This window comes from Arachis ipaensis, chromosome B9 (genome assembly GCF_059453495.1).
Source record: "Arachis ipaensis isolate K30076 ecotype BB chromosome B9, ASM5945349v1, whole genome shotgun sequence".
Taxonomy (NCBI): domain Eukaryota; kingdom Viridiplantae; phylum Streptophyta; class Magnoliopsida; order Fabales; family Fabaceae; genus Arachis; species Arachis ipaensis.
In genome coordinates, this window is record NC_142444.1 from 32,927,007 (window position 1) to 32,944,711 (window position 17,705).

At 34.3% G+C, this 17,705-nt stretch overlaps 1 protein-coding gene and 1 pseudogene across 1 annotated transcript; both read left to right on the plus strand.

Moving 5' to 3' along the window:
- Positions 1-1,560: 1,560 nt before the first annotated feature.
- LOC148544222 (uncharacterized) lies at positions 1,561-5,113 on the plus strand (annotated as a pseudogene).
- Positions 5,114-10,716: 5,603 nt separating this feature from the next.
- On the plus strand, positions 10,717-12,913 carry LOC110266814 (uncharacterized). The gene is made up of 6 exons (XM_021111837.2): positions 10,717-10,789; positions 10,905-11,143; positions 11,221-11,433; positions 12,092-12,184; positions 12,311-12,412; positions 12,521-12,913. The coding sequence occupies exons 1-6, from the start codon at positions 10,717-10,719 to the stop codon at positions 12,911-12,913; spliced, it is 1,113 nt and encodes a 370-aa protein (XP_020967496.1).
- The last annotated feature ends 4,792 nt before the right edge of the window (positions 12,914-17,705 follow it).

A 17,705-nucleotide genomic window follows, 5' to 3' on the forward strand; every position in this document is an offset into this window, starting at 1 on the left:
TGACTAGTGGAGCTGTTTTAGGGTATACTAATCAAATTGTGTTCACTTTTATGACCAAGTGTTGTCGTTTTTCCAATGGTGTAGTTGAGGATAGTGCAGCGGTATGCTACTTTCAATGAAATATTTTACATCAACTTTGGTTGATATTAATATATGCACCATGATATAATAAAGCTGCCGATTAGACTTCTTACTATATTTTTCGTTACAGTTCTCATATCAGGAACCTTGATTTATCTCACTGACATGTATCGTTAATGTATATATAAAAATGATCATAAATGAAACATAAATAATGATGTATCACTGAAAATCTAATAAATAAGGATACCGAAAAATGAAAAAGCAACTTGGAAGATGGGAAACAAGTGCTGGAGGTGTGGGAAGAGATGCTCACCAAAACATTTTTCAATTTATTTCACTCTCGACATTAACAGATTCAAAGGCTTTGTTGTTTTTTTCTGCACTGTGATCTGTTATTTATACTTTTGTGTTTTATATCTTTACACTCTAACTTTTTTTCCTGCCCCTTTTTTTTAAGGAAGCTATTCTTTTCCATTTCATTTTTTGGCTTCGGAACCAAAAATTTTTTCTTCCAGTAATTTCTTAAAAGTGCAGAATTAGACCATGAGTAAGCAACCTTCCTAATACCATTTATATTCTATCTATTATCCCGAATACAAGTACCTTTATCTATGTTTCATTTCCGGGTTATTCTCCCGTTCTTTCTTTTGTATTACTTACTGAATTAATATCGAATATTACTCTCCCGTTATGAAGATTTAATTATTAAAAAGGATCTTTACTACTAAAATTATTAAAAAGGACTAAATCTTTTTATAATATTTAAGAAGAAGAACCAAATCTTATTATAAGGAAATAAATATATTGTTAACTATACTTTTATTTAATTTTTAAAATCTTTAATATATGTTGTTTGATTCTTAACGCTATACAGATATGTATGAATATTCACTTGAGATTAATTAGTTAATTACTTTTAAAAAATTTACTCTAAAAGATTGTCAGGGAGATTTGATTATTAAAATATTAATATTTAACTGTTTATTTATCTTTTTTATAATTTTTATATTAATTATTTTTATATTTTTAAAATTTTTAGTAATTTTATTATTTATTTATTTATTTATTTATTTATTTATTTATTACTTTTATGATCTTTTGTCTTTTTTTTTTCGTTGGGTAAAGATCACAAAAAAAATATTATAAAAGATTTGATTCTACATGTTAAACATTATAAAAAGATTTAGTCCTTCTTAATAATTTTGGTATTAAAGGTCCTTTTTAATAATTAAATCTTCCTAACGGTTCTTCAGAATAATTTTCCCTTTAATATATCTCGTTGGACAGTTCGTCCGAAATTTTTTTTTATTTTCTATTTGTATTTCCTTATTAAAGTTTTATTCATTCGTTTATATGAACATCATAAAAATAGATATAGATAAGAGTTGGATCTCAAGGCCACGAGGTAGTGTCGAATACAAGGCCGGGTTGAACAAATTTTTGGATTTTGCATTTGCAAATGCATCATCCGATGGGATGATACATTGTCCATGTCCTTCGTGTGGATTCCGGCTATTCCAAACTAGAGAGGATGCTTACGATCACTTGCTGTTAAAACTGTTTCCTGCTAAGTATACCTTTTGGTTACATCACGGGGAGAGACGCGTAGGAGAGAGTTCTACTGAGACACAAGAAACTGACCCTGGTAGCGTCTACCGAGATCCAATGCGCGACATGGTTCGTGAGGCATTCAACTTTCCAGGTTCTGTTGTCGATGAAGATGACTCGAGCAATAAAGATTTTGAGGGGGATGCCGAAGAGTTGCCTTATTTGTACAGCGAACCTAGTCAGGCGGCCCGTCATTTTGATGAGCTGCTTGAGGATGGAGAGCAGGAATTGTATCCGGGTTGTGCGAAATTCTTGAAGTTGGCTTTCTTGGTCAGGCTATACCATATAAAGTGCATGTGTGGCATGAGCGACAAGGCATTCAGAATGATACTAGAGTTACTGTGTGAGGCCTTTGAGCATGCAAAGATTCCAGCTTCACTGCACGATGCCAAGAGGATCATACGAAAGCTCAGTTTTGCTTACAAGAAGATAGATGCATGTCCGAATGACTGCATGCTATATCAGGGCAGCGATCAAGAACTATCTAGGTGCAAGATATGTGGGACCTCGAGATGGAAGCAAAAGACTAGGAGGAATTCCATTGTCCGGATCAATGTGGTTGTTAAGAAGAAAGGGAAGCCGCAGGCGACGAAGGTTCTTCGGTACTTTCCCCTTGTTCCACGACTGCAGCGGATGTTCATGTCCAGTAAAACATCTGTTGACATGTTGTGGCACAAGAAAGGTCCTAACTCGGATGGTTTTTTGAGGCATCCACGAGACGGAGAGGCATAGAAGGCATTTGATAGAAGATATACTCACTTCAGTGGCGATCCATGCAGCGTTCGCTTAGCCTTAGCTAGCGATGGCTTTAATCCCTTCGGAAATCTCAGCTCAAGGTACTCGATCTGGCCCGTGATTCTCATCCCCTACAACCTGCCCCCATGGAGTTGTATGAGACCTAGCTCTTTCTTGCTGTCTATGATTATCCCCGGTCCCAAGATGCCTGGTAATGACATAGATGTCTACTTACAGCCGTTGATAGATGAGTTGAAGCAGCTGTGGGGTGGTGTTGATACGTACGACGCTAGCGAGAAAAAAACATTCAAGCTGCATGCTGCGTTGATGTGGACAATCAGCGATTTTCCAGGGTTGGGCAACTTATCTGGGTGGAATACGTACGGTGGGAGAGCATGTCCTACGTGCAACCTAGATGCCGAGTCAAATCGACTCATGTTTAGTCATAAATGGTGTTTCATGGGTCATCGGCACTTTCTGAATCAAGGCCACAAATTTCAGCAGGACCGGGTCAGATTTGATGGGAAGGTAGAGGTCAGAGGTTCGCCTGTAACATTGTCGGGTGGAGATATTTTGAGACAGTTGGATAATGTGCATGTCAAGCTTGGCAAGGTGCAAACGGAAGCCGGTAAAAGAGCGCGCAGACAACAGGCTACATTACAAGATGAGTCTCCTTGGAAAAAAAGGAGTATATTCTTTGAACTCCCATATTGGGAGTATAATTTGTTGCGTCACAATCTGGACGTGATGCACATAGAAAAAAATGTGTGCGACAACATTATCTACACGATACTGAACGATAGTGGTAAATCCAAGGACAACCTCAAAGCTTGAAAAGACCTCCAGCTGATGGGAATTAGGCATGAACTCTGGCCACGAGAAGATGGAAAGTATCCCACTGCAATATTCTCTATGTCGAATTCACAGAAGGATGTTTTTCTTAGGAACTTAAAGAATGTGGTCTTTCCAGATGGTCATTCAAGCAACATATCTCGCTGTATTGACCTACAACAGCGAAAAATATCCGGCTTGAAAAGTCACGACTCCCACATTCTCATGGAACATCTTCTCCCAATAGCTATCAGGAATGTATTGGAAGCCCCAGTGGCAGTCGTCCTGGCTGATTTGTCAACTTTCTTTAGACGACTATGCAGTAAATCTATAGACCCTGAACAACTTCCTCTCCTACAGGAACATGTGATCCTCACTCTTTGTCAAATGGAGATAATTTTTCCACCATCTTTCTTCACAGTCATGGTACACCTAACCGCGCATCTGGTCGAAGAGGTACGCCTAGGGGGCCCGGTCCATTATAGGTGGATGTATCCAATTGAAAGGTAACTATAAGACTAATTTTACATTTGAGTTATTTCATAAGCTAACAACCTAACACATATCTCGCTCGTAAAGGTACCTAGGTCGTCTTAAGCAGTACGTGCGTAATAGGGCAGCACCGGAAGGATCAATTGCAGAGGGCTACTTATCCGATGAGATTCTCACTTTTTGTTCGAGATATCTAGATAACATTGAAAGCAGGATCAATCGACCATTGCGTGTTGATGATCGACCGAGCGAAGATGCGACTAATAACGCGACAAGCATGTTCCCACTGATTGGCAAAGCGGTAGGGGCTTTCGAGAGTTTGAATCTTTCACCAACCGAGAGACTTCAAGCACATCATCACGTATTGGTCAATTGCGCAGGTGTGGAGAATTTCTTAGAGTAAGTGCAGTTATTACACTTAGAATCATATTGTACTCGAAGGCAATATTTGTTTATACCTTTAACAGTAGATCCACATGGTATGCTCAGGGATTTTAGGGCTAGTAGAAAAAGACAGCTACGAAGTATTGGCAAGAGAAACGAAGCCTACATTGACAGGGTTGTCCATAGAGAATTCACCGAGTGGTTCAAGAATGAGGTGAATCTTCTGTATGGCTCTTCCATTTATAGTTTCGTTAATATCTTGCCTCCTGCCACTCAACCTTGATAATCTTTATTTCATTGGTAGATACCACTAGGAAGTACGATGCACCCGAGAGAACTGCAGTGGCTCGCATGTGGCCCCAATATTCAGGCAAAGCACTTTAAGGCATACAATGTCAACGGATTAAGGTTTAGAACCCTATCAAGAGAGGATGGAATGAGAACCCAGAATAGCGGGGTTTGTGTCTCTTCTGACACTAGAAGTTATGCAAGCGCTCGTGACAGTAACATGGCTGTTGGTGGCGTCTCCTATTATGGAACATTGGTAGATATCATCGAGCTGAATTACAGTGGGCAATTTTCTGTGGCCTTGTTTAGATGCATTTGGGCAGACACCACGTTCGGTAGAGGCATAAAGCAAGACATTTTGGGACACACCTGTGTTAACTTTAGCAATCCGATTCACACTGGTGATCGTGAAGATGACGAGCCGTACATTCTTGCTTCCGAGGCTCGCCTTGTATACTATGTGGACGATGAAGTCGATAAGGAATGGAGCGTAGTGGTCCATGTGAAGCCAAGAGATTTGTTTGACATGGGTGAATACAATGAACACTGTGAGGTCGAACTTTCCCTCCAAAAAAGTCTGACTGATTTGTCTAAGCGTGATGTTGAAGGTATCTCGTTGACAAGGGATGGCAACTTAGAAGAACCCACGCCTGACACAATCAAAACCGGTGAAGACGCTGCTGATTCCTAGATATATTTGGATAGCAATATATGACATGCACACTTGTACCTTTCCCCTTATTATACTCTTGAAATTTCATTTATAAGCAAATAGGATAATAATAAAAATCAGTCGTCTGGATCGACTTTGATCTTATTTAATTTTGCCTTTTTTAAGTGTGTGTATCTTGAGATTTAATATGCAAGACCTGTATACTTAGAGTACTCTTGCTCACCCTTTTATGTGTTGGGACTAAGCAGAGAAATTGGAAGAGAATGACCTCTTTATGTGTGCCACCAGCTTTTTTTTTCGTCCGCTCGATGCAAGAGGCATCTCCGTTCTCTTCACTTGAGCACGCAATTTCATTCGCTCGAGATTTATGGTTCAACAATTTGCCTATTAGATCATGGTTGGATGCATTCTCTGCACATAGGCACATAGGTACAACTATTAGTAGGGCACCTACTGAACTAATTTCGGTACGTATCCAAACTGGCTAACCAATCAAAGGTTCTATAACCATAACCATAAGACAAAGCCAACTATCGGATGATTTATACAACTCTGAATGTTGTAGGATTTGTGTCAATTTGGAGCGAAGTACCGGAAGAAATTTGGCTTCGAATTCTTTACGACTACAGATCTTAAACATTCCCATAAAATACTGGAGGAGGTCAAGGTATAAAATCAGCTAATTAAATGTTATTATTGTTATTGTTACTTATAATATTTTGGACATCACTTTAATATTTTGCAAGATATTAAGGCTCAATGAATGTTAACATATATATTATTGATTTTAAAAAAAGTAAAATCAAACTATATATAGATAGAGAGAGAGTACAGTTGCATGCTAGGGATAGGATAACTGAAACAATAAATGGTTTGAATATATAGATATAATTTCTTTTCATTCTATGTTAAATATACATACTCCCATAAGTTCCTATTTAGGTCTCACTAAGTTATTAAAATTTTTTTTGATAAAATATTTATTTTTCTTGTGTTTAATAAATTTCAATAGCAAAAATAAAAATACTAAAAAAATAAGAAAATATTTTTTTAAAAGTTATAATTTATTATTTTAATTTTGTTACATAAAAAATTTTTAACATAACATATGAACAAAAAAATTATTTTTATATTATTCTATCTAACATAATTGTTAAATAAAAAAGTATTTTTATACGAGATATTTAAATATAATTTTTTTCATTTAAAAATCACTTAAAATAATTATTATTTTGTAGAAGTTCACCCAAATAGATCCTAAGCAACACTCAAAATCATATTACGAATAGAAAGTTGTCTTATATAACGATTTTTGGGTCATTGATTGATGCTAATAAACGCATCAACCTTTTTCTTTGAAAGATATTAATCACTATATATAATATTGAAATCACAAGAGATAGAGAATAATAACACATGTACTTTATTAGTTTAATTACCGTTTTAATTTTTGTGATTCTTATATGATTTTTCATCATTATGACAGATGCGATAAGAATCATTTTCGGCTATGTGCTGTGATTGCTATGAATGATCTCCTTCATAAAGCATCTATATTTTAAGCAAAATCTTTTTTTCTTGTCTCGTTCTTTATTGTATTTTTGAGAAAGCATACCCTAATAAATATTATCAGGTTAAAAGATAAAACTTTGGGATGAATCTTGCTGAATTGAGTCAACAAATTCCCTCCCCATGAAGACTTTCAGATTACCCTATGTAATGTCTTCCTAGTTTGTTGGAATGCCTAATTGTTCTGATGATTTTTTTGTTCTGATTTAGGCTCGATGCGAGAACAATATCTTGGTTGAACTGGATTTTGCGGCCCGAGAGAAATTCTATTTCATAGAAAGATGACTCACGAAACTCTGGGAACATAAGTCTAACAGGCCTTGTAGAATATGGCAGCCAGACCATGTTCTCTATAAAATTTAATAATGTTATTCAAATCGTTTTGTTGCGATGTAACTTTCAGAATTATCCCAAGAGGAGCTTCAAGAAGAAACAGAAGATTTAGGGGAGGTAGTTCCAGACTCACTGGAATAAGAACTCGTGCCCAGCAACAGTTCGGACGAGGTTGTTTGGACCGGTGACAAGGCTACCATGAGAAATTATGACCTCAATAAAACACCAGACGAGAACCAGATAGAATGATCCATCTCTACCCTGATTTCTTCTGCTGGTGTTTTTGTCAAATAATGTGACTCATTATTTGCTTAGTTTAATCCTAGTTATGTTTTCGTTGTTATGTCTAGTTGTTTTCCTCACTTTTTGCACGGAATTCAATTTGGATTCATTTCAAACACAAAGATATTTAGCTGACTTATTCAATATTTTTTTGGTACCTTTTTATTACTTTTACTATGGTTAATTTTTTATTGCCTACTTGGTGTCAGCTACTCGAAGAATTTGTGGTGAAAATTATCTTTCCAACAAATATAAGGTGTAGAATTTCCATTCTTGAATTCACTGCCAATATTCAATTAAATAAAGGTCTGGTGAATTCTATGGTGTAGAAATAAATTTTTTTCTACACATGAAGAAACTAACGTGACATAGGTTTAGGAGTGACACCTATCTCTTACTATTATTACTTTGTTCAGATGTGATAAGACAAATACATCAAACTTGAGATTTTGACTTTTTTTTATTCAATATTAATAATAATGAAACTTTAATTACAAATATATTTTTGTTGTACTGGGCAAAAAAAATTGGGCAAAAAAAAAACAATAATTTTTGAACTGTAATGGATTACTATTAAAGAAATATATTTTATTGTGTTTACTTTATCAATAAAATTAATTAGTTTTTATTAAATATTTAAGTATGCAAAAATAATATTAAATACTACAAACAATAAATATTAAAAAATAAATATTTAAATTCAAAATTTAGTCTCTAAATTATTGTGTATAATACTAAATTTTTCTTACATTTTGTATAAGAAATTAACAAGTGTTATTTTTATTTTATGAAAGTACCTATAAAAATATTTTGTCAATAATATTAAATTTTTTTTACATTTTGTATAAGAAATTAACAAGTGTTATTTTTTATTTTGTGAGAATACCTTAAAAAAAATTGTCATTTAATTTATGAATTAGTTAATAAAAATTCTTTAGTCCATGAATTATTTATTTTTTTAAATTAATTTATAATATTTTGATTTATAGTATGAATGATAATTTATTTAAAATTATAAATATAACAACAAAGTTAAATTTTAAAAAGTTGAGGGAAAAAAACTTAAAGAACAAATCTGGAGTCTGAAACATAATCCAAATTATTTGGTACGTATGAATATTTTTTTAAATATTCAATATTAAAAATTATTTTATATGTATGAATATTTACTTATATTCCAGTTTTGCATATGAATATTTAATCATCTTCTTAAATTTAACTTTGTTGTTATATTTGTAATTATAAATAAATTATCATTCTTATTATAAATCGAAATATTATAAATTAATTTTACAAAATAAATAATTCATGGACTAAAGAATTTTTTAACTAATTCATAAATCAAATGACAAATTTTTTTAAAAGGTACTCTCACAAAATAAAAATAACACCTGTTAATTTTTTATACAAAATGTAGGAAAAATTTAGTATTATTGACAAATTTTTTTTAAAGGTATTCTCACAAAATAAAAATAACACTTATTAATTTCTTATATAAAATGTAAGAAATATTTAGTATTATACACAATAATTTAGAGACTAAATTTTGAATATAAATGTTTATTTTTTAATATTTATTGTTTGTAGTATTTAATATTATTTATGCATACTTAAATATTTAATAAAAACTAATTAATTGTATTGATAAAGTAAACACAATAAAATATATTTCTTTAATTTGAAATATTTTGGTAGAATATATAGCATTGTAGTCTTATTGTTTTATATATTGGGATTAGTGAACAAAATTAAACATTGATATATTATCTTTTTACAATTATGAAAACGGTGAATTCGTGGTGTTTAATTTGAGGTTTCCATTAGTCAGTTTATATAATTCGGAAAACAGGTTGCATTAGTAGTGGCCTAGTGGGTTTATACTATATCAAGGCCCACACCACTATATCAAGCCTCGAAGCGGTTAAGGTAATAAAGTAAATCCCAAAACTTCCTCACATGAGCCCCAGTTGCGCGCACAATTCTCCCATAGCTGAACCCTTGTTTTCACTCTCCCCGTGGTTGGTTTTGAGCAGCATAGTCATCGTTGGTGCGCCCTTGCCTCCCTCACGGTCGTCAGTCATATCTTCTTCCACCCGGTTGTCGTGCAAGTTGAGGTAACAAGTTCTAGCTCTTTCATGCTCATAGTTATGTTGCTCATATTGGGTCAGTTATCTATGTTGTGAGCTAAGCATTTTTAGTTGAGTTCGTGCACTATGTATCAATGCAATTAGGAAGAAACCACATTACCTGACATCCTATGGCCACAAGTACAAATTAAATGAGATGCTGACCGGTTCTAATTACATGCAATCAATCTGTTTTTTTTTTTAATTAACTTAACTTTAACTTGAATTCTATGTGGGTATGAACATTCACAGATGAAATATAAGTCGTTTGGAGGGTTGCATGTTCTAGTCTTCAATGTAACTATAAAAAAGGGTGCAAGAATATAGCCACTGATAGTTCCTTCTAATTTCTAAGTTAATTATATTAAGTAAAAAAACATTCTCTTGATTAAAAAAAAAAAACTGCGATTGGCACAACACTGCTATGAATATGCACATTGATAACGGGAATGGTGAATCTAATGGAGTAGATATTGTTCATGCAAATTTGGGAATAATAACTTTAGTCATATTTTCTTAATTAATTCTGTTAGGATTATTAATGATGGATGCTAATTTTAACCATGATTTCTTAATTTATTCTGGTAATGATTATTAATGATGGATGTTAATTTTAATCATAGTACGTTAATTAAAAATAATTGGAATTTAATACACCTGTGATAAATAGGAATATTAAAAATGGTAATTTTAATCATAGTACCTTTATTAATAATTCTGTATATAAGGTATCATTTCTGTACAGAAAATCCTATGGCTTTATTAGTGTCCTCGTCCATTAACAACTTTTCCCACGAAATTTCATTAGATTCTTTTAATTTACATGTAGTTGGATCATTTGGAAAAAATAGATTCTATTTATATAATCACTATATGTACATATATAGATTGGTTTTTAATATGTTGTTACATAGTTAAAATGTGAGTAATGATATTTGTTGGTTAATTATTCTATTCTTCCATGAGGAATTAATTTTTTTTTTGGCATGATACATGTGTTTTTACTAGGACTGTAAGATGCCCAGGAAAGCTCGCTTCAAGAAAGGCACAAGAGTGGAGCCACCGCGTCAGCAGCCTCCAGCTACACCTCCTGTGTCTTCACCATCCGATGACGATGACTGGCTCATCCCTCCGCCCCCCAGTAATGGTGGTGTCTCCGCAGTGGATATTCTGCAACCCTTTCGTCCGCCCAGGAGCGAACCAAGACCTGAGCCACAGGCCGCTAACGGTTCATGAGTGACGGAACCGTGCAATGAAGCCATTGACCCTGAGGCGAACGAGGCAGATTCGTTTGAGGAACACATTGACAGGATGTTTGCTGCTTCTGATGCTACAAAGCGCAAACGACGAAAGACTACTGAGTTTTGGGATGTTGATCTCATTGGTAATAAGTGTTGAACTTAAAATCTTTTTAATTGATCAGCTTATGATTTTGTTATGCTCCTTACATGTGGGGCACATTGAGCACATAAATAACATTTTTTCTTCTTTTTTGTTAGATTCTGAAGGAATAATCAAGCAAGCTAAAATGAGTGTGAGAGAGGCTATGGAGCGGTCTCTTAATGGTAGCAAGATCATCCTGAGGTTCAATGAGGAACTGCAGGCAGTCGGAGATGGAGCTGGCCTGTTGAGTGGCATTCTAGGAGCGCTGGGTTCTGATTACAGCAAATTTCCTATCTGTGAAAAGAGTTGGGCAAAGGTGCGGGGCAAAGACAGGGTTTATGACGATTGTATAAAGGTAATTCATTTTCTTATTGTTTAATCATATCAAACATATAACTTGCAATTACTTACAGCTGGACATTGTCGTCGCAGGAGATGTTCCACTTCCAGGATAGCAGTGGTTTAATCAAGAAATCATTTTTGAAACAAATGGGGAAGTCTTGGAAAGACACAAGGGGGAGGCTGTTTGACTCGCATTACAAACCAACAAGGACACTTGAGCAGAATCTTGAACAGCGCCCGGAGGGAATTCCTAGAAAGCATTGGAAGTGGTTCATTGAGTATCGTAATGATCCTGCAACAAAGGTACCCTATTCATTTAATACATATAATTTTTTAAAAAATGAATTTCCTTGAAATCAAAAAATGTAATCCGTTTGTTTTGTTGATATGATTTGGTATAAATAAATAGATTTTATTTCGATTGAGCTGAATTTGAACCATGTTAATTAGTATACATGATTAATTCACTTTAATACATCAATTCCCAGCACAGGCTGTTTGACTAAGATCTTAATATTATACATGCATGATGCTGAGATTGGTGTACACCATTCTTCCTTATTAGAACCTTATTTGTTGTAGGTTACCATATAAGACAATTAATTTAATTTGAGTATCCCTATTATTATAATTTATGCTATATGATTGTTATTGGACTATCTCACAGGGGCTGTTAAATGTGTTTTCCGTTAGTTGTGGTATGAGTTATGGGTGGCATTTGCATATTAGAAATAAAATAATATTGTTAACTTCTTATATGTAAATAGGGACTGCATCCGTATAACTATTCTTTTTGTTAAAGCAATACTTAAATTTAGATTACCCACAGTTTATTCAAATTCCACACTAGTATACTTAATGCCCCATTATTTTGAGTCTCTTGCAACGTAGGATATATGTATACTAACTAAGCAAGTTTTAGTACTTCATTGAATTCAAGCTTACTGTTGATTTTTAATAGGCGAAGTGCAAGCAAAACACACTGAATCGAAAGAAACAACTTTACACGCACACTGGCGGATCTAAAAGCTTGGCAAGGGCTAGAGAAGAAGAGGTAATATAAACTTGTAATAGAGAATAAGTGGCTTTTAGTGTTGTTTTATTCATAGAGTAAACAATGTTAGAAGTATTGAAAAAATTTATAGAAGTGAAATTCATGGGATAAATTTAATTCTCACAGTCACAACTACAAGGAAGGACTGTTGGTAGGGGAGAACTATGGATCCTAAAGCACAAAAGATCTTATGGCAGCTATATACATGAAGAAGCTCAGAGGATTGGTGTAAGTACATTTAGTCATATATGTTGTAACATGTTGGGTTTAGCAATTAAAATGTCTTGAGTATGCTATTAGCCTGGTGTGATTGTGTAATTATGTTTATGCCTGTAGGAAAAAATATCTGAGCTTGAGCAACTGGATGAATCTACAAGAATATTGTCAGAGAATGATTCCCTTGCCCAAGCTCTGGGCAAAGAGCACCCGGGTAGAGTGCGTGGGATGGGACACGGCCCGACACCAAGTCAAATCTTCAGTTCGAGTTCGCAGCCGCCGGTGGATAGAGCTCAAGTAGAAGAGACCCAAAGGATGCTGTGTGAACTACAAGCGGAGGTGACGACCGAAAAATTGAAGACGAAAGCAATTGAGGATGAATTAGCAGCAGAGAAGACGAAAAGGCAGGAAATAGAGAGTGTGCTGAGTTATCTGGTCCAACAGCAGTGTGGGGAGCTGCCTCCAGACATTGCTGCACGGATGAATTCTTTGGACAGATATGGAGGAACATAGATATTAGGATTTATGTGATACTTAGATTTTCAGTACATGTTTTGTTTATGTTAAATATGGGGCATTAAGTATTAACCAAGTACTTTACCTTTTTGAATGACTATTGAAATACGTTATTGACATTATTAAAATAGACATGTCTGATTGCTTTGTAGTTAAATATTAATGAGTTTTTTTTTCCATAGTGCAGACTTTTATAAAACAAAAAGTTTAATATTCTTTAATTAAGAAAGATGGGAAAAAATATATAAAATATAAAAAATAACAAAAATTAAGTAACGTTAAGATTCTTTAAATTAAAATTAGTTTAGAAAAAAAAAGTGCCAAGTTTGTAAAATTACGCAAAAAAAAAAAAAGAGGTCGGAATAGCGGCGGTTTGAAACCGCCGGGAATAAAATATTTAAAAAACGAAGCCTCAAATAGCGTCGGTTCTAAAACCGCCGCAAATCAATTTCATTAAATACGATCCTTAAAACTGCGACGGTTATAAACCGCCACTAAGGTGTTTGACGCAAAACCGCTGATTTGCGGCGGTTATGCCAGCGGTTGCTGGTAACCGCCGCAAAATGTAACTCCCGCGTCCTTATGCACTGCGGATGTTGTTCTGCTGGCAATCTGTTTTGCGACGATTCAAAACCGCCGCAATTCGGCAAATAAACCGCCGCCATTCACCGCTTGTCCTGTAGTGATTTATTCCCTGCGTAAGACTACAATATGCCAAAATATTGACATGATCTTTCTATATATATTGAAATTTTTTTCTTTTTACACGATAGCACTAGCATACTTAGATAAAATTAAAAGATATAAATTACTTAAATACTTTTTTTTTCTCGAAAAATATGATACCATTCATATTAATTTTGTACCTTTATAAAAGTTTTGTCTTCGGTTTTATTCTCATAAACTTTTTTATGTATGTTCTTATATTTTAACAAATAAAAGTCTAGCATTAAACAATTTTATTAAAAAATGTTGTTAAATAATTTGTGATAATAAATCAATGTTATAATAATATTGTAATAATTTTTTTTAAACAAATAATCAACTGATAAAATAATATATAAAAAAATATTAAGAGGAAGAAGAAATTTAAAGAAATAAAGAATATTAATTGAAAAAAATTATTTAATTATATCTCTTTCTCTTCTCCAAAAAAGGAGGAATAAAATGGAGAAAATTGAGATATTAAAATGTATACATGAAATTAAGGATTCAAGTATTCAACAAAGAAAATTAAAAGATGATAGATGAAAGTGGTTTAGAGACAAATATAGAAGCTAGATTTGGATCCTCTAAAGTTTGAATTTCACTTTAGAGAGTAAAGTGTGATCTTCTACCCTTGAATAGTTTCTCTTTCATATTTATTATTGGTCCCACCTATGAAATCAATGGTGAGAGATCACACTTTACTCTCTAAAGTGAAATTCAAACTTTAGAAAATCCAAATCCGGATAATCGGGACATGTGTCAAAGGAAGCGGGATGTTAAAAAAAAAGAGCATTAAGTACAGAGCGTTAGACACCATTAATGTTAACGTAATTAATATTTAACAATTTTTATATTAAAATAGATTATAATAAATAAATATTATTTAAATTATATTATTTAAAATTATTTTTAAATAAATAATTATTAAAAAAACATCAATTTAAATATTTTTATATTATCTTATTATTTTAATTTAAATATTTAAATAAATTTTATTAATTAATTTTATAATAAAATTAATATTTATTTACTAAATTAAAAATAACATATAAAAATTAGTAAAATATACTTTATATTAATATAAATAAATATTATATTAAAACATAATACACCAATAAAATACATAAAAAATAATATCTTATAAATAACTAAATAAAAATAAGTAAAAAATCAAATGAATAAAGTCAAATAAAAATCAAAAAGATTTTCTATAAAATAGACATAAAGAACCTATAGTAAATAATAAAAAAAAGGCTCATATAAACAAAGAAATAATAAAATTTTATCAAAAAAAATGAAAATTTAGAACATTAAAAAAGTAATATAAAAAATATTTATCATATAAATAAAATAAATAATAAAAAATAAAAAAATAAAAAAGAGTACTACAAATTTTATAATATCAAACAAAAAATATTTTATAATTATTTTAGTACTCTCAATATTCTTTGATTTAGTATTAGGGTAAAAAACGTATATGTGCCAAGGGGGATTAAAATTACCCAAATCAGTCAAACGAAATTCTGATATATCAATCCACCAATGAACAAATATATGTAATTCGAATCAATACAATTCTAATTAGTTTTCAATGTAATTCGAATTGATATAACTCGAATTACTCGAAACAATTGGCAACACGTAATTCGAATCAATATGTAACGAATTATAAACTTATAATTCGAATTGATTCAATTCGAATTAGTAGGGAATCGTGCTTTTAAGGTAGTTCGAATCAAATTGATTTGAATTACTCAATTTTGCAAACTAGTAGTAATTCGAAACGAGTTCATTCGAATTACGTGGGAGTTGTTTATATAAGGAGTTCGAACCAAGGTCATTCGAATCACTTTTTCATTCTCAAACTCCACCAAATTCCAGAGAAAACAACTCAGAATCGGTCCAAGAAAGAGTGGAGCGGCAAAGTCAGGCGATGGGGGACGATCCGGGAAGGCTGTATCGACTGGATGGAGTTGCTCATATCGCCAGGGTGATCAACGACGAGGTTAGTGGTTTTTGATAGTGGTTTATGATATTAGTTTATGTTAGTGGTTTATGATAGCGGTATTGATAGTGGTTTATGTTAGCTGATTTACATGCGGTTTTATTGGCTGTTTATGTTAGTGGGTTGGGCTAGTGGTATTGCATGCGGTTTCTTCTAGTGGTTTTGTTTGCGGTTTTGATGGTGGTTTATGTAAGCGGTTTATGTTAGCGGTTTAGGGTGGTTTATCTTAGCGGTTTATGTTAGCAGTTTAGGGTGGTGGTATTGATGGTGGTTAATTGAGTGGTTTTGCATGTGGTTTTCGTAAGTGGATTTGGGTGTGGATTATGTTAGTGATTTTTTGTATGCGGTTTTAGTATGTGGTTTCGCTAGTGGTTTACCACTATTATTTTGTGCATGTGTTTTCCAGAAAAGGTTTATGTTTGCGGTTTTCGTAAGAAATTCTGTTAGTGGTTGACTATATCTGTTATTGCAAGTGGTATATTTTAGTTGTTTACGTTGTGAGTTTTATCTGTTAGTGGTATTGTAAATCGTTTCTAATTATGCGGTCCATGTATTGCGCAGCCCCGGTGTTGCATATCGAGCATTCGGCGGCAGCAGAGGATGCGACTGGATGATAGGTACGTTCCGTACTTACAGATGGCCGGATTATACCATCTTGCGAGACTAAACGACAGATGGTTTAGATTGGACGAGCCCCTTGTGAGTGCCTTCGTGGAGCGGTGGCGTCCGGAGACGCACACGTTCCACATGTCGTTCGGAGAGTGCACGATCACACTCCAGGACGTTGCGTACCAGTTGGGGTTGCCAGTAGATGGACGTTACGTCAGTGGTTTCCTGACAGACTTCCACGTATACATAGATGGTGGCAGGCCAGCTTGGCAGTGGTTCCATGAGTTGCTAGGTGTGTTACCTCTCGCGAACCAGATACAGAAGTTCGCAGTGAACTGCACCTGGTTCCAGGAGACTTTTGGAGAGTGCCCCGAGGGGGCAGATGAGGAGACGGTGAGGCGCTTTGCCCGAGCCTATATCATGATGTTGTTGGGCACCCAGTTGTTTGCAGACAAGTCAGGCAATCGTATACACATCAGATGGTTACCGTTTGTGGCTAGGCTTGAGGAGATGGGTAGCTATAACTGGGGGTCGGCGGCACTAGCATGGTTGTACCGTTGCATGTGCCGAGTGGCCAACAGACATGTAGTGAAGTTAGCTGGGCCGTTACAGTTACTTCAGTCGTGGATCTTTTGGCGTTTTCCTGGTTTTAGGCCTGCTGGGTATGATGCGTTTAGCTGGCCCCTTGCCTCGAGGTACCGCTATCGTATTGTACTATTTATCTTTAGTTTATTTATTGTCAATTTCTCATGCAATTTTATGCCTTTTAGAATCATTAATGACCGCAGTACCATGTTTAATTTCCTACGCAGGTGGTCAGGTTACAATCCTGGGATTAGCGAGAAGGGACCTCGGGTACAGATGGCTCGACTGAAGATCGACTTGTTACAGGCTCGGGATGTAAGTACGCTAATCTCATATGTATAGTTAATGCTTCTTTCAGTTTATACGGTTTAACGAGTTCGTCAAATGGATTTGTGATGAGCGGATAATTTATACGCTTTTTGGCATTGTTTTTAGTATATTTTTAGTAGGATCTAGTTACTTTTAGGGATGTTTTCATTAGTTTTTATGTTAAATTCACATTTCTGGACTTTACTATGAGTTTGTGTGTTTTTCTGTGATTTCAGGTATTTTCTGGCTGAAATTGAGGGACTTGAGCAAAAATCAGATTCAGAGGTTGAAGAAGGACTGCTGATGCTGTTGGATTCTGACCTCCCTGCACTCAAAGTGGATTTTCTGGAGCTACAAAACTCGAAATGGCGCGCTTCCAATTGAGTTGGAAAGTAGACATCCAGGGCTTTCCAGCAATATATAATAGTCCATACTTTGGCCAAGAATTGACGACGTAAACTGGCGTTCAACGCCAGCCTTCTGCCCAAATCTGGCGTCCAGCGCCAGAAAAGGATCCAAAACCAGAGTTGAACGCCCAAACTGGCACAGAAACTGGCGTTCAACTCTACAAAT